Raw genomic sequence first — 21,844 nt, 5'->3', positions numbered from 1 at the left:
TTCTACTCTCCCTAGGAGTGGCCGTCCTGCATAGACGACTGCAAGAGCACAGTGCAGAATGCTCAATGAGGTTACGAAGAATCCTATTGTCAGCTAAAGACTTACAGAAATCTCTGGAACATGCTAACAACTCTGTTGACGAGTCTACGATACGTAAAACAGAAAACAAGAATGGTGTTCATGGGAGGACACCACAGGAAAAGCCACCGCTGTCCAAACAAAAACCATTGCTGCACGTTTGAAGTTCGCAAAAGAGCACCTGGATGTTCCACAGCGCTACTGGCAAAATATTCTGTGGACAGATGAAACTAAAGTTGAGTAGTTTGGAAGGATCACACAACATTATGTGTGGAGAAATAAGGCACAGCACACCAACATCAAAACCTCATCCCAACTGTAAACTATGGTCGAGGCTGCTATGCAGAAAACAGGGCCTGGACAGCTTGCTATCAGACGATAAACTTGGGAATTAATTGTTCCAAGACATTTTTCAGGAGAATGTAAGGCTGTCTGCCAATTGAAGCTCAACAGATGTTAGGTGACGCAACAGGACAACAACTCAAAACAAAGAAGTAAATCAACAACATAATGGCTTCCACAGAAGAAAATACATCTGCTGGAGTGGCCCAGTCAGAGTCCTGACCTCAACCCGATTGAGGTGATGTGGCATGACCTCAAGAGAGCGGTTCACACCAGACATCCCAAGAATATTGCTGAACTGAAACAGTTTAATAAATAGGAATGGTCCAAAATTCCTCCTGACCGTTGTGCAGGTCTGATCCGCAACTACAGAAAACGTTTGGTTGAGGTTATTGCTGACAAAGGAGGGTCAACCAGTTATTAAATCCAAGTGTTCACATACTTTTTCCACCCTGCACTGTGAGTGTTTACACGGTGTGTTCAATAAAGACATGAAAACGTATAATTGTTTGTGTGTTATTAGTTTAATCAGACTGTGTTTGTGTATTGTTGTGACTCAGATGAAGATCAGATCAAATTTTATGACCAATTTATGCAGAAGTCCAGGTAAATCCAAAGGGTTCACATACTTTTTCTTGCCACTCTATCCATCCCTAGTTTCCATGTTTAGTCTCCCAGAGATCAGTCAGCCCTGCAGAGTGACAGGTGTGTCCTCTGACTATGTGATCCTGAACAATGGCGGCATGATGATGGGGCTTTAAGGAATGTCAATAACTCAGGGACAACACCTGCAGAAGACCTGCCTGTGCCCTAACAGTACTGACACAACTATTACTGTACAGATAAGAATCAATCACTTGTGGTGATCCAAAACCACGGCACAGAGACAACCTGGATGGGTGTGATTGTTCGAGGAGGAATGCACTGCACACTGAATAGTAAATAAATATGACAGATTGATACATCCCTAACCTATTTTGTAAAACAAGAATATGTACATCAAGACAGTAGTAAAAGACAGCAAAACTACAGTAGTTTGATCTTCACGCCCAAGCAGCAACTTATCAAAGAACCATTCAAATATACAACATCCTCCTATGCAGTATTAATAACCATTTACAAACCAATACAAAGACTTCAAATATGACATATAATGCTAATATCTTTTGATATGTTTGTGGTTGATTAATGCAAGATAGAGACAGAAGGAATCTGTATAGCTTTTAGCTTCCCTATGTAAATATTAGCTTGAGTACTACTGCAACACCAGTAAATAATACATTTCACATTTTAAGCATCCTTATCCAGAGCGATTCACAGGAGAAATTATGGTTAAGTGTCTTGTTCAAGGGCACAGACAGATTTTTATCACGTTACCAGCTCAGGGATTTGAACCAGCAACCTTTCAGTTACTGGCTACCTGTCGCCACCTAATACTCAGTAATATAGAACTGTAATACTATAGATGGGTGTTAAATCCGTATTACTCTAAACACGGCATTTAACTAAATTCTTAGTGTGGTTCTCATACCTGTGTGTGACACATTACAAGTTTGCCTGTTTTACAAACAGCACTGTCTAAAACTGCTTTGTAACATACGATTCCTCACTCATTGGTTTGAATGAGCAACAAAAAAAACATGAGAACAGTATAAGTTACAGTTGGCAATCAATAATCAGGCTCACTGCCAAAAGGTTATATAATACATTAGGAAATATTGTGAAAGCATGGCATCGCTTCCACCTAGTCTATCAGATCTGGACCAGGTGGAACAACTACCATATTGCTTACACTGTACCAATCCTATTCTCTCAGGTCTACACAAGTGAGGTCAGGGACAAGGGGATGAGTCTGTGTGTCTGATCTTCTCTCTCTCCCTCTACTGATCTCCATACTTGGTCTCCAGCTCCTCTGCAGTCCCTCCCAGGTCCATGTCTCTCAGCTTATCCAGCAGGTGGTACAGTAGAGGGCGTGCTAGCACCTCTCCCCCTCCCTGAGCACTTCCCTTAGCCCAGACCCTCAGCATCTGGTACTGGGCTTCCTTAGTGTCACGGAGGTGGTCATTCTCAGCCCTCTCTATCACTATGTCACTCACACCCAGCGAACGCACCAGCTCCTTCACACGACGCAGAGGGACTTGGTCCAACACCGAATAGATCAACTCAGAGACTGGAGGGAGAGAGGAACAAAGAGAGGTGATAGGAGCGGAGAGAGATTAAAATAGAGTTCAATATACACTACATGGCTAAAAGTACGTGGACACCATAGACAAACATTGGCAGTAGAATGGCCCATACTGAAGAGCTCAGTGACTTTCAACGTGGCACCGCCATAGGATGCCACCTTTCCAACAAGTCAGTTCGTAAAACTTCTGCCCTGCTAGACCTGCCCCGCTAGAGCTGCCCGGGTCAAGTGGTCAACAATTTGATTGATTGATCCTGAGGGTTGCATCACTGCCTGGTATGGCAACTGCTCGGCCTCAGACCGCAAGGCGCTACAGACGGTAGTGCATACGGCCCAGTACATCACTGGGGCCAAGCTTCCTGCCATCCAGGCCCTCTATGCCAGGCGGTGCTAGAGGAAGGCCCTAGACCGTTCTCTCTGCTACCGCACAGAAAGCGGTACCGGAGTGCCAAGTCTAGGTCCAAAAGGTTTCTTAACAGCGTCTACCCCTAAGCCATAAGACTCAGCTAATCAAAGGACTACTCAGACCCCCCTTTTACGCTGCAGCTACTCTCTGTTTATATCTATGTATAGTCACTTTAACTCTACCTACATATTGCTATTGTTATTTTACTGCTGCAGTTTAATTATGTTACTTTTACTTTTTATTAACACTTATTTTTCAGAACTTCTTAAAGCATTGTTGGTTAAAGGCTTGTAAGTAAGCATTTAACTGTAAGGTCTGCACCTGTTGCATTCGGCACATGTGCCAAATAACATTTGATTTGATTTGTAAAGCTCACCACCATTGGACTCTGGAGCAGTGGAAACGAGTTCTCTGGAGTCATTAATCACGCTTTACTATCTGGCAGTCCAACGGACAAATCTGGGTTTGGTGGATGCCAGGAAAAAGCTACCTGCCCGAATGCATAGTGCCAACTGTAAAGTTTGGTGGAGGAGGAATAATGGTTTGGGACTGTTTTTCATGGTTCTGGCTAGGCACCTTAGTTCCAGTGAAGGAAAATCTTAACTCTACAGCATACAATGACATTCTAGACGATTCTGTGCTTCCAACTTTGTGGCAACAGTTTGGGAAGGCCCTTTCCTGTTTCAGCATGACAATGCCCCCTTGCACAAAGCGAGGTCCTTACAGAAATGGTTTGTTGAGATCGGTGTGGAAGAACTTGACAGGTCTGCACAGATCTCTGACCTCAACCCCATCGAACACCTTTGGGAGGAATTGGAACGCCGACTGTGAGTCAGGCCTAATCGCCCAACATCGGTGCCCAACCTCACTAATGCTCTAGTGGCTGAACGGAAGCAAGTTCCCGCAGCAATGTTTCAACATCTAGTGGAAAGCCTTCCCAGAAGAGTGGAGGCTGTTATAGCAGCAAAGGGGGGAGCAACTCCATATTAACGCCCATGATTTTGGAATGAGATGTTTGACAAGCAGGTGTCCATATACTTTTGGCCATGTAGTGTATCTAAAAAAAACTTTCACATTCCAAAACACAAAGCTTGGTTTTCATGAATTTTCAGAACATTTGGGGGAGTAAAAATGTATTTCCATTCAAGAAAACTTAACCCTAACCTTAACCCAACCCTAACTCCTAGCCCTAACCTTTAAAATCCTCACCTTTTCAGAATTGTTCTTGTTGTCCTACCTTGTCAGAACATTCTGATAACTCGTCAGGACATTCTAGTCCGGATAAGATAGGGAAACATGTGCACCCAGACACGTTCGCATGCACGCACATGCACACACACACACACACACACTTACTCTTGATCTCCTTGGGGACACAGTCCGGTAGCTTGCTGAGGAGCTCCTGTTCACACTCACACACTGGGATACTCTGGTTGAGAACGTTCTCCGAGGCCTCTTGGATCAGCCTCTACAATCACAGAAAATGAAAAACATCAGAATTCTACTATATAGAACTGCATCCGATCCCAGTACATCCTAAACCCGGGGAGCACAACACAATCAATAAAGGAAATCCTATTGGTTTCCTCCCATCACTATGGTGCAAACAGTCTATAAATGCTCTTGAGTGTTCAAAACAGTAGTTGAAATGGTATCTATTTTTTCTCCAATAAAACCCTTTAAAGGGTTTGTCCAGAGGTGAAATACGAGATGTCAGGGGTCAAAGGTGAGAGGTCAGAGATGTGTCTCACCCGAGTAGACTTCTCAGAGCCCTGAGAGGTGATCTCAGCAGAGAGAAAGGAGCTTGACCCCTTCGGTTTCCGTCGGACCACTAGTACGCCCATGATCCCCATCGCCACCAGCAGCACCACACAAACACAGCCGAACGCAGCCAACAGGTAGGGAGACCAAACACCCCATCCAGAGTCTGTAGCTGGAAAGAGGGGCAGACATGCAGAGTGAGAGGGTGAATACGTGCTGCAACCCTTACGGCAGATGTGAAACAGACACTACTGAAACAGTCTAATTCCAATATATTTAAGCATAACAAAAAAAAGTTTCATAGTATCTTGTAACCCACCAAAATAAACAAACTATGTTTCTAGCCAGAACCCAGCCACAAAGTATCAGAAACTCACGTTTGGGAGTGGGATCTGTGCCTGAAGCACACTCCTGCTGACAGTCAGCTGATCTACAACTGGAGAGAAGATACACAGAGGAAATTGTATGTTATTGAAGAGGAAGTGGCCCGTTTGTGAAGAGGAAATTATTAGTATTGAGTCATGTGAAGAACAGCTCTACAGAAGAACCATTCAGGCCTGTTGCAGCATACCCCCCTCCGGAAAGACAGAACACTGAAAGAGACCAGCGCTTTATCAGTGGTCAGCACTGCCTAAGGTCTTGATGAGCAGTAAATTAGGGTGAATCAGGTGTGTTAGTGCTGGGCTGGAACTAAAGCCTGGACATGATGACCTTCTCCAACCTTACATAGCAACAGACTGTATGTCTCCAGGACCAGGGTTGGTGTGACCACAAAACAGCTGACATGGCAAAATACTTGTCTTTTAACTCACCCACGGAAAGAAGTTTGTTGCACAACGTTGCAGACAGTTTCTATTAAACTTCCCATTTACATGCAGAATGTTCATAAAGCAGACAAACCCAAGAGTTTTAACAGACAAGCCAGTACTTACTTTTGGCATGGAAGACAGTTCCTGTTGTTTTTCTTGTTTCGGAAGCCCTTACATTCACACACTGTATCGCTCTCTGGAGTACCTGTCAACAACAGTATGTACACTCAGTACACACACAAACAAATAGTACAACAAAACAAAAAAAGGGTTGTCCTTATTATGTAATAACCATTATACTGTGTAATCCATAAGTAAATACCAGGTTGGGTGGAAAAACGTGAAACATTATGAAGACAAACTCACATGGTTGCGTTTCTCTCTCTCCAGGTCCACATGTCTTGCAACGGAGGCACTCCCGTGTTACTGAGTCTATTCTCTTTTTGTAGAAGCCTTCAATGCAGCGACACACTGTGTTCCTACTCTTCTTGCATGGCGACACCTCTTCCTCATTGTCTACTGGTGTATGGAACAACACAGCCAAGAACAGAGAGAAAGAGAATACGGAGGGGGGCAGAGAGAGAAGGCATTTGTTATCATATCATACTGAGACCATCTATAGCGATTACATTTTTTAAAAGTGGATTTTGTAAAAAAAATGCCATATTATTGTAAATTGTACGTTTTTCTAAATAAATGTACAGTACCATCACAGCGTGTACAACGGAGGCAGTTCTTGGCGTAGTTACTCCTCTCTAGGTATGTCCTGCCATCTTTACAGGGTTCACATTGGCTCTCACCCTCTTTAGTGCAGTCCTCCTTCAACTTAAACCCTGGAGAACACAAGGCATACATACTCTAAGGGGGGGGGGGCTACACAATCCACCATATTTATTTACTGTAAAACCTGGTAATACGGAGCTAAAACTAGGTTAGAGAGTGACAAACCTAGTAAACAGTATGTAAGGCCTATAGTGTGACAGATGACAGGTAAGACAATAAGAGTATAATCTTGAAATAAGGTTTTTGTTTAAAGCTGGAATCCTTAACTGGTGAAACTGCCACATCCATTTAGGATATTACAACAACAAAGAAGTTACTGCAAACAACATTGTTTTTTCCCCCCTCTGACACCTCTGCAGAGGCACACATCTCCCCCGCTGCACCGAACGAGCCAATTGAAGCACACCTAGCCTTCTCCTTTGCCTTGTGCAACATTTGGTGATCCAGAAACAAGAGATCACTTATGTGGCTGTTTTGTATGCAAATCTGGGAATATTTGGCCAATGAAACATTTCTGGTTCCTCTCAGCGGAAAATAAAAGAGACTTTTAAAACAGAATTGAGTGCAGTAGCATCAAATATGTTGAATGAGCAACCATGGACTAGTAACCAAAAGGGTGCAAGTTCGAACCCCCAAGCTGACAAGGTACTAATCTGGCGTTCTGCCCCTGAACAGGCAGTTAACCCACTGTTCCTAGGTCGTCATTGAAAATAAGAATTTGCTCTTAACTGACTTGCCTAGTAAAATAAAGGTAAAATAAAAATAAATAAATAAATTAGCATGGAGAGTTTGATGAAATGACCTTATATCTTTCAGTCCAATACAGCTGTTTACTTACTTTCTAGCTCTTCGTTAGATTTTTGTAAATACCAGTAGGTAACTGTCCTCTCCAAGTTTAGCTGGAATTTAGCCCCAAAAATATTTGGATAATGTGATTGGTTGGCGATATGACATTGGCCTACGTTTCTTCTTGCGCTGCGCAGAATATCAGATCTCAACAACATTGGAGAAGTGTTAAAAACTTCAATCAGCAGTTGAAACAATAAGAAATCATAAACAAGTTGAGGGATGGGGCTGGAGAAACGTAACTACTCTCAAATTCATGGACAGAGCTATGCAAGGACTGACCATCCATGATATCAAAATTATAGTTTTAACCATGTTTTGAGACTATACAATGTTTGTTTAGATTTACTTTGTTTACAAACATTGGAGTAAAACAAGCTTATATTTTGGGTTCTGATGGGGTACGACAGTTGAACTACACTCATGGGGCATTTCTAGTTACAGTATATTCTTCAAAAATCACTGGGTACATATCATTAATTAAGCTACTGTAGACTTCCCCTTTAACATCACCAGCACCACATCCTTAAGATATAAACTCAGCAAAAAAAGAAACATCCCTTTTTCAGGACCCTGTCTTTCAAAGATAAGTCGTAAAAATCCCAATAACTTCACAGATCTTCATTGTAAAGGGTTTAAACACCGTTTCCCATGCTCAATGTTCAATGAACGATAAACAATTAATGAACATGCACTTGTGGAACGGCTTACAGACAGTAGGCAATTAAGGTCATAGTTATGAAAACTTTCTACTGACTCTGAAAAACACCAAAAGAAAGATGCCCAGGGTCCCTGCTCATCTGCGTGAACGTGCCTTAGGCATGCTGCAAGGAGGCATGAGGACTGCAGATGTGGTCAGGGCAATAAATTGCAATGTTCGTACGGCGAGACCCTAAGACAGCGCTACAGGGAGACAGGACGGACAGCTGATCGTCCTCGCAGTGGCAGACCGCAGTGGCAGACCACAGTGGCAGACCTCGCAGTGGCAGACCACATGTAACAACACCTGCACACAATCGGTACATCCAAACATCACACCTGTGGGACAGTTACAGGATGGAAACTGCCCAAGTTACACCAGGAACACACAATCCCTCCATCAATGCTCAGACTGTCCGCAATAGACTGAGAGAGGCTGGACTGAGGGCTTGTAGGCATGTTGTAAGGCAGGTCCTCACCAGACATCACCGGCAACAACGTCACCTATGGGCACAAACCCACCGTCGCTGGACCAGACAGGACTGACAAAAGTGCTCTTCATTGACGAGTCGCGGTCAATCATGGTCTGGGGCGGTGTGTCACAGCATCATCGGACTGAGATTGAGATTGCCTGCAATGACAACAATGCTGTGCGTTACAGGGAAGACATCCTCCTCCCTCATGTGGTGCCCTTCCTGTAGGCTCATCCTGACATGACCCTCCAGCATGACAATGCCACCAGCCATACGGCTTGTTCTGCTCATTCCTGCAAGACAGGAATGTTAGTGTTCTGCCATGGCCAGGGAAGAGCATGGATCTCAATCCCATTGAGCACGTCTAGGACCTGTTGGATCGGAGGGTGAGGGCTAGGGCCATTGCCCCCAGAAATGTCCGGGAACTTGCAGGTGCCTTGGTGGAAGAGTGGGGTAACATCTCACAGCAAGAACTGGCAAATCTGGTGCAGTCCATGAGGAGATGCACTGCAGTACTTAATGCAGCTGGTGGCCACACCAAATACTGACTGTTACTTTTGATTTTGACCCCCCTTTGTTCAGGGACACATTATTCAATTTCTGCTAGTCACATGCCTGTGGAACTTGTTCAGTTTATGTATCAGTTGTAAAATGTCTATGAACATAAGATTCAACACATGTTAAGTTTAAATAAACGCAATTGACAGTGAGAGGACGTTTCTTTTTTTGCTGAGTTTAGTATATTGCCATAAGGGCAACATGACTGCAAGAGACAGGTTGGAATGTCAATTCTCATCAAATAATATGAAGTCAATGAAATACGGGACAAACAAACCTTTTTTCTAAATTAGTAGTGTTTTAATTTGTTGATAAAATAAGGGACATGATTATTTGGTTGTGGGATGTGGAAAAAAAATGAGGGACTGTCCGACACAATCCGGGACATATAGTTACCCTCGTTCTGGGGCGAACAGTGGCACTGTTTCCCTTAATGCGGATTTGATCTTTAACTCAATGCATAGTGTATGGAAAAGTATAAGTTACACGTTACACTCGGGAATGGAAAGGCCCAGTTGTATAAGTGCAGTGTAATATAGTACAGTACAGAAGGCCTACCTTCATGGCACTTTCGACAGCATGTCCCGTTAGCAGTGCGGTAATGACTCCCCTCAAGGCATTGCAACTCCCGGGTCCTATCAGGAGGTGGTGGTGCCGAGAGGGAGGGGTCTACTGACCAGCACTGCAACATTACATTACATTGTTGTTATAGAACAGATCCAATCAAATACCAGTCATATGTAATTACTGAAAATATTTTATAACTGATTGACAGGCTACTGTATAGGCCTATTCCTGAAATGATTGACTAATTGATTTACTGATTTAATAATGTTTTAACACTGAATTGAATGGTGTGCATAATTGACAAATTTGATAGTTGATGAGTTGGTGGGGGTTGATTGATGTATTGATGAGAAATAATTACGACTAGATGGGGCATTATGTTATTGGTAGAGGACTCGGCATTGTGCATCTGTTCATGTTAAAGTTTCTTACCAATACGAGCAGAGCGCAAATGTTCAGAAAGCATTTTTCCTTCCATTTCCCTCTCAAGACGTCCATTCTTTCACACCACTCTTCTCACTAACACCATCTTTAAAAGAAAAACACCTGCAGAAAGGAGAAGGGGTAAAACGTGTGACAAAACTCTCTTCATAATGCTTTCACAAATTAGGCCTACTAGACTTACCTTTCTTCTAGTGCAAAGAAAATGCTGTCAATATGAATCAGTATTAAGTTCAAAAATAACTTTTTACTACCATGTCAAGGCTATATAGATATGAACTTGTATGGTTTAAAATGCATAGCTAGCATTATAACGTAAGTCTCGGAAAATAATTTAACTAATTAACTTGATTTTTTTTTAGAACTTAACAGTTCGTTATCTTGGCAAGGCAGTTAAGAACAAATTCTTATTTACAATGACGGCCTACACCGTCGCTGGGCCAATTGTGTGCGGCACTATGGGACTCCCAATCATGCCCGGTTGTGATACAGCCTGGATTCGAACCAGGACGCCTCTAGCACTGAGATACAGTGCCTTAGACCGTTGCGCCAGTTTAAGTTTAGGGAAATTATTTTCCGGTTTTCCGGGACGTACGTTACAGCTAGGCTGTGCATTTTAATTTATACAAAGTTCTATTTCAAGAATAAACTCCGCTAAAGCTACAATGATAACCGAGAACACGTATTTTGTTTCGATTTCACTGTAGCTTACGCCCACCGTTTTAGCCGCAGAGGTCCGATATCAATCTCTTTTCCCAAAACTACAGGCGGAGAGTTACCGTCACTTACCTTGATCGAACCCGCTCCTACATGACAAATAGTGATGCAGTCGAGTCTCCAAAATTAAAATCTATTTTTAGTAAAAGTTTAAGAAATACATTCCAATCTCCCAAGAGACGCCAGGGTGTTAAGTCGCGAGTTCTAGAGAGGGGGCGGACTCAAACGGGAAAATGGACACGTCATGCTCGTAAGTCATTGCTTCACCGCACCCAGGCTTTAAGGAAGTCTGAATTGCAGTGCATGATACAGGTTACACCATAGGTAGGTGGATAAATACTTATGTAACTCGATTGAGCAATAGCAGACTGTGCGCCTATGGGTCACAAGAGACATTTCTCAAGTGTATACAAAAACAACAATTGAAACACCTGCACGGTGCCTGGGGGGGTTGTTTCTAAATCCGGATGTAGCATAATGCTAAAAATGCCTATTGCCTATTGGAGCAACAGGTGAGAGGGGGGTATGGTGGGCGATTTTTTTTTACATTTAGCATCACTACGTCAATAGTATATCCGAAGATATCTACGTTTATTTCAGGAAGTTGTGTATCTCTGGAAATAAGCAGAATGCATGTAAACATAACCCTTTTGAAAACAGCTTGTCTCTTGGCTCAATTTACCTCGGGTGTGGAGTAAATTGAGTATGGGGACAGGGTAGCCTACGCATAGGGAAACATTTCTAACTGTACATTTTAAAACATTTACGTGTAACCTCATATCCCAGCGATAATACCTCGTATTACACCGGGGAAGAAAACTCAACCGAGGAAGGCATTAAACTTGACTAATCACTCAAATGCGAGGCGTCTTCAAAATACTATTCATATTATGCATAAAACGGACTAAATGTAATCATCATTTGTATGGGGTGTGTTGATTAGCCGTTGGCTCAACTGTCCCCTCGCACAATCAGAATCACCGTTATTCGCCAAGTACATTTACACATACTCAGAATGTGACTTGGTGATATGGTGCTGCTAGTGATGGACAACATTTAGAGACAGACAGCAGAGTTTCAACAAAGTTTACATACATTATATATACACAATAATAATGGTACAATACAGACAGCAGAGTTTCAACAAAGTTTACATACATTATACATACACAATAATAATGGCACAATACAGACAGCAGAGTTTCAACAAAGTTTACATACATTATATATACACAATAATAATGGTACAATTTAACTGGGTGCAAGGGTGCACTTTCATGCTAGGTTTAGGACCTCATATTGTAGCTTATAGAGACCCCAACTGATGTATAAAACTAGTGGAGGCTGCTGAGGGGAGGACGGCTCATAATAATGGCTGGAATGGAATAAAAAAGGAAACCATGTGTTTGATGTAGTTGATACCATTCCACTGATTCCAGTCCAGCTGTTACCACCATCCCGTCCTCCCCTATATACTTTAAAACTAGCCTATAACTGGCATCATGAAACCTATATCACAATAAATGTATTTGACTTTATGAAAATCTGTTTTTTGGACCTAACTTGCTTGCTGCTTTTTCCATGTGTTTTTTTCCTTCACAGACTATGAAATGATGACCTCTTCCTAAATATTTGGTCACATGATTCATTTTGTGTATGGTTTCCTAGAAACAACTAACCCTCTAACTCTCCCATATATATATATATATATATATAATAAATCTGCCTTATCTTTCTGTTACCTGTGTTTATCCGTTTGCTCGGCAGTGAGAAGTACTTCCTTTCTTCAAAACCTACTTCCTTTCTTCAGAACCCACTTCCTTCTCAAAGCTTCACAGCTGTCATCATACTTATCCATTTCTTTATCACTCACTCAAGGGTGATTATACTAATTAATACAAATTTTGATCCAATTGTGCAAACAGATCCACAAGGAAACTGTATTATTTTAAATATGCTATTGGACCAAAAACAGATCTGGCTAATTAATCCATATGGGCCAAATAATAATGATCCACACTTTTTTGAAAAGACAAGCATTGAAATAATCTATTATTATGGTGGGAGATTATAATACGGTTTTAAAGTACCAGAATGGATGGTAAAGGAAATCACTCTACAAACTACGTGGACATTGGAAATTGAATCAAAGCCTATTAGATGACAATTTGTTCTTAACTAAGACAAAATAATTCATAATTTACTTATTTTTGTACAACATAGGTACAGCAGATTCTCTTATTGTATGGGACACTTTCAAATGTACTATTAGAGGCCATTAAATACAATACTCACCATACCATTAAAACAAAAGCAGTTTAGGTCAAAAGAGATTAGACTAATAAAGGAAATGGAGGAAGTAACAGAGCAGGTAGATGGTAACGGAAACTGTACTATAGAGGCACAAAATAGATTAGAGGAAAAACAAAATGAAGTGGAGGTACTTATTCAAGAACAATCAAGTGTAATGTATTATAAAAATAAAGCGAATTGGATGGAAAATTGTGAAAAATGCACAAAATATTTCTTGAATCTTCAACATAGAAATTCTACCAAAAATTATTTACAGAAACTTGTTACAAATGGAGTTATCCATGATTCACCAAATTATATTTTGAAAGAGAAAGCAAAATATTTAAATGATGTTTTCTTTTAAGTCTCCTCCATTTCCACTGAATGATGTTAACTATAAGGATTTATTTCCTAATAATAATGTAAAATGAACAAATTTACAGAAAGACCTGTGTGAAGGCCAACTTACAGAGAAGAGGATCTTTTTGAGGCAATAAAATCTTTTCAGTCCGGAATAACACCAGGGCTTGACGGTATACCAGTAGACCTTTTTGATGTACTCAAATATCCATTATTAGCGTGTTTTAATTACTCTTATACAAATGGTAGACTTTCAGGTACTCAAGGTCTAATTTCATTACTACTAAAACAGGACCCAGGTGGTAAGTATCCAGTCCATTTAAAAAACTGGAGGCCTCTAACACTTCAGTGTTACGATGCGAAAATCCTGGCGAAATGCATAGAATTAAAAAGGTTTTACCAGATATTGTTCATCCTGAGCAGACAGTTTTTTTTACATGGGCGATATATTGGAGATAATATACGACAATTACTTGAAACAATTGAACATTATGAAACATCAAAGACACCAGGCCTGGTCTTCATAGCAGATCTTGAAAAGGCGTTTGATAAAGTACGACTAGAATTGATACATAAATGCCTGGATTACTTTAATTTAGGTGAATCTCTTATACAATGGGTTACAGTTATGTACAGCAACCCCAGATGTAAAATAGTAAAAATGGGATGATAGTGAAGTAGACATACTTGGTATTCACATTTCAAAAAACATATGAACTTACCACAATTCATTTCAATAGAAAGTTAACAAAAATAGATAAGATTCTGCAACCAGAGGTAAATACTTTTAATACTTTTTTCGAAAGGCTCATCCTTTGTTCAAAAATGGCCTTTTTGCCTTTACACAGGTTACAGCTTCTCATTTATGACTAATTGAAAATGAAAATTTGTTTAAACTATTGTCCTTTCTTAAACAAGCCATACAAAGCTGGTTACAATTTCAGTTTTATCCTCCAGAAAAGATAGAACATATATTACAACAAATGTTATGATTAAACTCAAATATACTGATTAATTAAAAAACATTCTTTATGGAAATGTTTAAAATTGGTATTATATTTATTAATGGTATTATGAATAGAAACGGAGGAGTTGTCACATATGTTGCTATTGAGAATATATGGGAATGTCTGCTCAATCCAAACTTACAACCAACTGATTGCAGCACTACCACACAAATTGAGGTGGAAAAGGGAGAAGGTAGGGAACTTGTTTGCCTGCCATATATTAAAGATACATATTGGCTGAAAGGAACTGGCATAAATAGAAAAATATACCAGTTTCATCTGAGGACAAACATTTGACAGCTGCAGGTTGCAAAATAAATGGGAGGAGCTTTTCAATGTACCAATTCCATGGCATATGGTTTATGAACTGGTACAAAAAAACTACACTTGATTCAACACTGAGTTTTTCAGTTTAAATGATTATATAAAATTCTTGCCACCAACAGAATACTATATATATACAGTGCCTTGCGAAAGTATTCGGCCCCCTTGAACTTTGCGACCTTTTGCCACATTTCAGGCTTCAAACATAAAGATATAAAACTGTATTTTTTTGTGAAGAATCAACAACAAGTGGGACACAATCATGAAGTGGAACGACATTTATTGGATATTTCAAACTTTTTTAACAAATCAAAAACTGAAAAATTGGGCGTGCAAAATTATTCAGCCCCTTTACTTTCAGTGCAGCAAACTCTCTCCAGAAGTTCAGTGAGGATCTCTGAATGATCCAATGTTGACCTAAATGACTAATGATGATAAATACAATCCACCTGTGTGTAATCAAGTCTCCGTATAAATGCACCTGCACTGTGATAGTCTCAGAGGTCCGTTAAAAGCGCAGAGAGCATCATGAAGAACAAGGAACACACCAGGCAGGTCCGAGATACTGTTGTGAAGAAGTTTAAAGCCGGATTTGGATACAAAAAGATTTCCCAAGCTTTAAACATCCCAAGGAGCACTGTGCAAGCGATAATATTGAAATGGAAGGAGTATCAGACCACTGCAAATCTACCAAGACCTGGCCGTCCCTCTAAACTTTCAGCTCATACAAGGAGAAGACTGATCAGAGATGCAGCCAAGAGGCCCATGATCACTCTGGATGAACTGCAGAGATCTACAGCTGAGGTGGGAGACTCTGTCTATAGGACAACAATCAGTCGTATATTGCACAAATCTGGCCTTTATGGAAGAGTGGCAAGAAGAAAGCCATTTCTTAAAGATATCCATAAAAAGTGTCTTTTAAAGTTTGCCACAAGCCACCTGGGAGACACACCAAACATGTGGAAGAAAGTGCTTTGGTCAGATGAAACCAAAATTGAACTTTTTGGCAACAATGCAAAACGTTATGTTTGGCGTAAAAACAACACAGCTGAACACACCATCCCCACTGTCAAACATGGTGGTGGCAGCATCATGGTTTGGGCCTGCTTTTCTTCAGCAGGGACAGGGAAGATGGTTAAAATTGATGGGAAGATGGATGGAGCCAAATACAGGACCATTCTGGAAGAAAACCTGATGGAGTCTGCAAAAGACCTGAGACTGGGATGGAGATTTGTCTTCCAACAAGACAATGATCCAAAACATAAAGCAAAATCTACAATGGAATGGTTCAAAAATAAACATATCCAGGTGTTAGAATGGCCAAGTCAAAGTCCAGACCTGAATCCAATCGAGAATCTGTGGAAAGAACTGAAAACTGCTGTTCACAAATGCTCTCCATCCAACCTCACTGAGCTCGAGCTGTTTTGCAAGGAGGAATGGGAAAAAATGTCAGTCTCTCGATGTGCAAAACTGATAGAGACATACCCCAAGCGACTTACAGCTGTAATCGCAGCAAAAGGTGGCGCTACAAAGTATTAACTTAAGGGGGCTGAATAATTTTGCACGCCCAATTTTTCAGTTTTTGATTTGTTAAAAAAGTTTGAAATATCCACTTCATGATTGTGTCCCACTTGTTGTTGATTCTTCACAAAAAAATACAGTTTTATATCTTTATGTTTGAAGCCTGAAATGTGGCAAAAGGTTGCAAAGTTCAAGGGGGCCGAATACTTTCGCAAGGCACTGTATATATGGGGCATACAACAATCTCAGCTCTGTAGATTTTTGCTGTGAAGAAACAGAATCAATATATCATTTATTCTGGTACTGCCCCTATGTAGCTTGTTTCTGGTCACAGGTTCAGGAATTGTTTAAAAAAAAATCACAACATCCAAATAAAATTAACCTTACAAATAGCAGTGTTGGGCGATTTGGAAAGCCATAGTCAGTCAATTAATAATACTCATAGGAAAGGTTTATCTTTAGCTCACAATCTGTGGATAATATACGATTAGAAAGCTAATTTTTTTTTGTAAAACATCACAACACAATTGAGAAATATATGGCACATGGAAACCAAACGAGGTTTCGAAGAGGGGGGGGGGGGGGGGGGGTAGTAGAGGGGTAAAATAAAAATAAACTAAATGTACCTTTCAGCCAATGGAAAACATATAATAAGAAAATCCTGGAGAAACATTCATGAGAATCAGTCATGTTTTTTTGGTTGGCAACTGTTTGTTTCTGCAGACTCTGAGGCTCAGCCCAGTCATTTCTGTTTGTTACAGAAATCTGTGTATGCTGTATGAATAGTGAATGCTCAGAGGCCTGAGGCGAAGGTGGAGGGAGATGTGTAGAGGGTCATCCCTGCCGCTGCTCCCTGGGCTGTAACAGTTCACCCAGGGTCATGTGATGTGGCTTGGCTTCTGTGAAAATCCAGGTTGAGCTGAGAAGGAGCAGACCAGAGTCAATGAAACCACGTGACCTCTGACAGAGAGACGGCTGCATATGGTTGAAACACACACACACACACACACCACACACACACCACACACACACACCACACATTCACCCGACGCACACACGCACACACACACTAACCATGATAGGCAAAATATGACATTCAGTTAACCCACAAGAGTCAATGTAGCTCAAAAACCTGTTGTGTACAAGTCCGAAAAGAATGTCAATGTCATTTCTCTCAGTCTGATCTGAGTATGTTTGACTGGACGGTGAATTTAAATAAGAACGGCTGCTGCTTACAGTGAAGAAAATGACTGGTCCTAAGATGAGTGTAATGTAGTCATATCACTCTGAAGTTACCTTGTCATCAAAGCAACTGAGCGAGAGAGAGAGAGACAGACGGACATAAGAGAGTCTTAAAGATTGTTTTGGAACCTAATATCACCGTTTTTGATGAAAAAAGAGAGACAGACAAACAGCAGTGGAAAGAAAGGGGGAGGAAGATGGGCAAGTTTAGGGTTTTAAGCGGCACAGTGGTTCAGAGTGAACTAGGGGGGTCGTCATAGAGAGAGAGATAGGAATCTTGAAATGGCAGTTTACCTTATGACTCATCTTTTGAATAATACTCTGACACACTGTGATCCCCAGTTCAGTCACACAGTCAGAGGGTCCAGAGTCACATCTATCTCATTCTCTCTGAGACACGGTAAGTCAGACTCTACACTTCCCTACTGAAACACGTTTTGTTCAGGTCTGTTGTTAGAGTCCTGGGCTTGCTTGATGTATCTATAATGGTATACAGTCAGACTCTACACTTCCCTACTGAAACACGTTTTGTTCAGGTCTGTCGTTAGAGTCCTGGGCTTGCTTGATGTATCTATAATGGTATACAGTTGGACTCTACACTTCCCTACTGAAACACGTTTTGTTCAGGTCTGTCGTTAGAGTCCTGGGCTTGCTTGATTTATCTATAATGGTATACAGTCAGACTCTACACTTCCCTACTGAAACACGTTTTGTTCAGGTCTGTCGTTAGAGTCCTGGACTTGCTTGATGTATCTATAATGGTATACAGTCAGACTCTACACTTCCCTACTGAAACACGTTTTTTTCAGGTCTGTCGTTAGAGTCCTGGGCTTGCTTGATGTATCTATAATGGTATACAGTTGGACTCTACCCTTCCCTACTGAAACACGTTTTGTTCAGGTCTGTCGTTAGAGTTCTGGGCTTGCTTGATGTATCTATAATGGTATACAGTCAGACTCTACACTTCCCTACGGTAGTAGGTGCCAGGTGCACCGGTTTGAGTGTGTCAAGAACTACAACGCTGCTGGGTTTTTCACACTCAACAGTTTCCTGTGTGTATCAAGAATGGCCCACCACCCAAAGGACATCCAGCAAACTTGACAACTGTGGAAAGCATTGGAGTCAACATGGGCCAGCATCCCTGTGGAATGCTTTCAACACCTTGTAGAGTCCATGCCCTGACAAATTGAGGCTGTTCTGAGGGCAAAAGGGGGTGCAACTCAATATTAGGGAGGTGTTCCTAATGTTTTGTACACTCAGTGTATGTCAATGTTCTGAAGTTCTTGTAAAATATATGTTAAATATTGACTGTCTTCCTCTTTTTCTGTTCATCCCTCTCAGATGCATCTCTTCTGGTGGATCACCCACATTTTTCTATCCCTACCTTCTCTCCTCTCTCTTGTCCAATCCCTCACGTGCGACAATAAAACACAGTATGCTTGGCCACTGCATGACAGCCAATGGTGCTGCAACAAGTGTCCACCAGGTAAGCCATTTGAAAAATACTTTTATCAGGTGTGTGTGTGTGTGCATGTGTAATTTAATGTGTTGCCCTTTACAGGTCAGCATCTGGTGGGACGCTGCACCGGTCAGAACAGCCCTACCCAGTGTACTGACTGCGCCAGCGGCTACTACTCAGACAGCTACAACTTCAACAAAGGCTGCAAATCCTGCGATGGCTGCAGCATGAGTGGTGAGTGTGTGTGGGTGTCTATACATTTCCAGCAAAATATGATTGGCACTGATACTTGTCTTGTTTGTCTGTCTAAAACTGTTACTCACCTGTTTTTCTAAGTCATAGTTATGAAGGACTTTACAGATGAAAACACAGCCTGCTAGGGATTTCCCCCTTCACTGTACCATGGTGGGACACAGTCAGAGAGAGAGGGGGAGGGGGGCACTGAGAAACACTGACTCACCCACCCAGGAGTAGAGGAGGGTTGGGAGGCCTGGAGGGCAGAAGGGATGGCATGTCTACCAAGTAATGTCAAGGATATCAGTGGTGATGGAGGGGGGACAGTGGGAGGGGTTAGTGGTAGACAGATATCATCTCACCGGTGGAAATAACCTTTTTACTTTAAAGATAAACATTGGAAAGTACAGCTGACAGAACATTCTCATTACATCGTTGTCATCGAGTGTAGTGGGGGACAAAAATAGAGATTAACTATTTTTAAATAGAGGTGAGAGAGGTTTGAGAGTAGTCACAGACTCAGTGAACACATTTGAACTGTCATTCACTCTAGTCAAGTGTGTGTGTGTGTGTGTGTGTGTGTGCGTGTGTGTGTGTGTGTGAAGGGTGGGGTCTGACGGTAATATACACTTCATAGGACCTTGTTGAATCAGTCAAAAGCTGATTCAACAAGGTCCTATGAGTCATTTTGAAGATGAGTTATTTCATCATATTCAGGCATGATTTCAGATTGTGTTTGACTACGTGACAAAAACACTATGTCAAAGTCAGTATACATTAAGACACACAGACAAATAGACCACCTATGACTTGTGTTTCGTTACAGAGCTGCAGTATGTATCTAACTGTTCCACCAAGCAGAATGATGTGTGCAGCTGTAAACCAGGCTACCGCTGCAGAGGAAGTGGCACCTGTCTGGACTGTGAGGAGATCCCCAGCCCGAACACACCCAAACTCATACCGACACCTCCCATCATGCCAGCTACAGTGTCAAACCACTCGGTTGCTGGTAACCATAATCATAGACCTAAACCTGTCACCAAACCTGGTACTGGGCCCAGAACAAATCCAAACCAAGGTAAACTACAATACATTGGATACAAATTATGAAAATGGCCTGAAAGTGTTCAAAGTGACATGTAAAAATGCCATGAGAGCTACATAGTTCTCTCTCTCTCACAAAACCCAAAACAATGCCGGTGTTCATGTGTACGGCCCTGACCCCTCTCTCCACTCCTCCCTCTCTCTCATACACACACAAACAGATGATAGCAAGTGGCTCCCGGTGTGTGTGTCTGCAGTGTGTGTGTGTCTACTGCTCACCTGCCTTGTTGCCATCTCAAAGCTCAAACCTTTTCTGCGATGGATTGGTTCAACAAACAGTAAGTCCACGTCACTGTTGATCTGTCCTGTAGTTCTATTGAACACAATACATATGCATGCACATTTGACCTAACCCTCATCTTATTGGTCCATCAGGCTTCTGGTCTCCCAAAAAGACTACTCCAGCGAATCAGAGCACAGCGGAAGAGGAAGTGCCCATGCCGGTCCAGGAAGTGTGTGGAAAGCCAGAGCTGCTACTGGACGTATGATGGAGGAAGTGGGTGTCGAAGGAGAGGATGAGAACTCCCAAGCGAGCTGGGAGACCCGGGAGACAAACAGACTACCTCACATTCCCATTGAAGTGAAACTAACCTGAAGGCTAGACAGGCTGCTGTATTGGTTTAATACAGTGGCTTCTGTATCTAGGACTTTCAGAAAGGACAAGAAAATAGGACAAAAATACACTTTGAAGTATGAAGATACAGGCTAAAGATGAGAGAGGGAGTGGGAGTCTGTGACCGAGAAAGAGCAGAATGAGAGTGAGAAACGAAGAGTGAACAAGAGACACAGAGAGACAGACACACACGCACACACACACACACATACATTTGTGTGCTGAATACATGTACTGTACATGTTTATGTTGAAGATGTTTTACACCTTCATTATGATTTTAGCTGTATCTATGCTTTATGCCAGTGTTTACTCTTACATAGTAGTGGCTGTTGAAAACATACAGTGCTGTATTTTAAATAAAGAACAGAATCACAAATGTTACAGGCCTACTGTAATGTCATACAATCGCCCCATCACCTGTATTCATTGAACAATTATATTTCATATTTTGGTTTTAATTGGTGCAAAAACAGTTCAAGGTGCCACATGAACACAGAAAAAAACAGTTTGCAGCAGTTGAGACTGAAAGCTTATTATACAGTTGAATAAAATGAGAGCAAGTGGATGTGTACATGACCACCATAGTGAGATGTCTAGCTCTATCTAAGTCTAGAACAGGAAATAATGGCCATTCTAGAGTTTTGGGACAGGATATAATGGCCATTCTAGAGTTTTGGGACAGGAAATAATGGCCATTCTAGAGTTTTGGGATTCACCGGTGTTCTTCTGAGAGTAAGGGCTCCATGTATCTCAGAAGTTCAGCTTTACAGCCTGATAGAAATGTAAAGGCAATGTTCTCACGTCAGTGGAGGCTGCATTCACGTTAAACACTGTATATGTCGGCTCAATCAAAAATGACCTTTACATTTCTATCAAGCAATCTGTAACGCTTCAGTGATACAGACTGAATAGAGCCATAGGTAGATGTTGTCCCTTACCACTGATCCAGGGTCAGACCGGTCTTAATCCTCCTTATGATTAACATTAGGATGTATGGTTGGCTAAACTGATCCTAGAAGGG

The 21,844-nt window shown here is 41.5% G+C and overlaps 2 protein-coding genes across 3 annotated transcripts; one reads left to right on the top strand and one right to left on the bottom strand.

The window, feature by feature from the left end:
- Positions 1 to 925: 925 nt before the first annotated feature.
- Positions 926 to 11,082, bottom strand: LOC139389465 (tumor necrosis factor receptor superfamily member 1A-like). 2 transcript variants are annotated; one of them, XM_071136247.1, is made up of 10 exons: positions 10,738 to 11,082; positions 9,940 to 10,053; positions 9,499 to 9,622; positions 6,289 to 6,414; positions 5,948 to 6,100; positions 5,705 to 5,786; positions 5,150 to 5,208; positions 4,763 to 4,944; positions 4,368 to 4,479; positions 926 to 2,590 (listed from the first exon to the last, which is right to left on the bottom strand). In XM_071136247.1, the coding sequence occupies exons 2-10, from the start codon at positions 10,003 to 10,005 to the stop codon at positions 2,301 to 2,303; spliced, it is 1,194 nt and encodes a 397-aa protein (XP_070992348.1). In that variant the 5' UTR covers positions 10,006 to 10,053; positions 10,738 to 11,082; the 3' UTR covers positions 926 to 2,300. The 2 variants fall into 2 exon arrangements, with proteins under 2 accessions (XP_070992348.1, XP_070992356.1); XM_071136255.1 differs by having other exon boundaries at positions 5,948 to 6,097; positions 10,738 to 10,892.
- Positions 10,885 to 21,273, top strand: LOC139389476 (tumor necrosis factor receptor superfamily member 1A-like). Its single transcript, XM_071136268.1, has 7 exons — positions 10,885 to 10,989; positions 16,931 to 17,811; positions 18,753 to 18,897; positions 18,973 to 19,104; positions 19,931 to 20,182; positions 20,370 to 20,486; positions 20,584 to 21,273. The coding sequence occupies exons 3-7, from the start codon at positions 18,753 to 18,755 to the stop codon at positions 20,694 to 20,696; spliced, it is 759 nt and encodes a 252-aa protein (XP_070992369.1). The 5' UTR covers positions 10,885 to 10,989; positions 16,931 to 17,811; the 3' UTR covers positions 20,697 to 21,273.
- Positions 21,274 to 21,844: the final 571 nt, after the last annotated feature.

The sequence above is a fragment of the Oncorhynchus clarkii genome, chromosome 3, assembly GCF_045791955.1.
Source record: "Oncorhynchus clarkii lewisi isolate Uvic-CL-2024 chromosome 3, UVic_Ocla_1.0, whole genome shotgun sequence".
NCBI lineage: Eukaryota > Metazoa > Chordata > Actinopteri > Salmoniformes > Salmonidae > Oncorhynchus > Oncorhynchus clarkii.
Note: the sequence above shows the minus strand (reverse complement) of the source record. Positions and strands in the feature narration are given on the sequence as shown.

Coding starts and splice junctions, on each gene's coding strand:
- LOC139389465 (XM_071136247.1), bottom strand. CDS start 10,005: ATGGACGTCTTGAGAGGGAAATGGAAGGAAAAATGCTTTCTGAACATT. Junction 6,101..6,288: donor CCGTTGTACACGCTGTGATG/GTACTGTACATT, acceptor TCCATACACCAG/TAGACAATGAGGAAGAGGTG. Junction 2,591..4,367: donor TGTCCCCAAGGAGATCAAGA/GTAAGTGTGTGT, acceptor CTCTCCCTCCAG/TCTCTGAGTTGATCTATTCG.
- LOC139389476 (XM_071136268.1), top strand. CDS start 18,753: ATGCATCTCTTCTGGTGGATCACCCACATTTTTCTATCCCTACCTTCT. Junction 18,898..18,972: donor CTGCAACAAGTGTCCACCAG/GTAAGCCATTTG, acceptor TGCCCTTTACAG/GTCAGCATCTGGTGGGACGC. Junction 20,487..20,583: donor ATGGATTGGTTCAACAAACA/GTAAGTCCACGT, acceptor TTGGTCCATCAG/GCTTCTGGTCTCCCAAAAAG.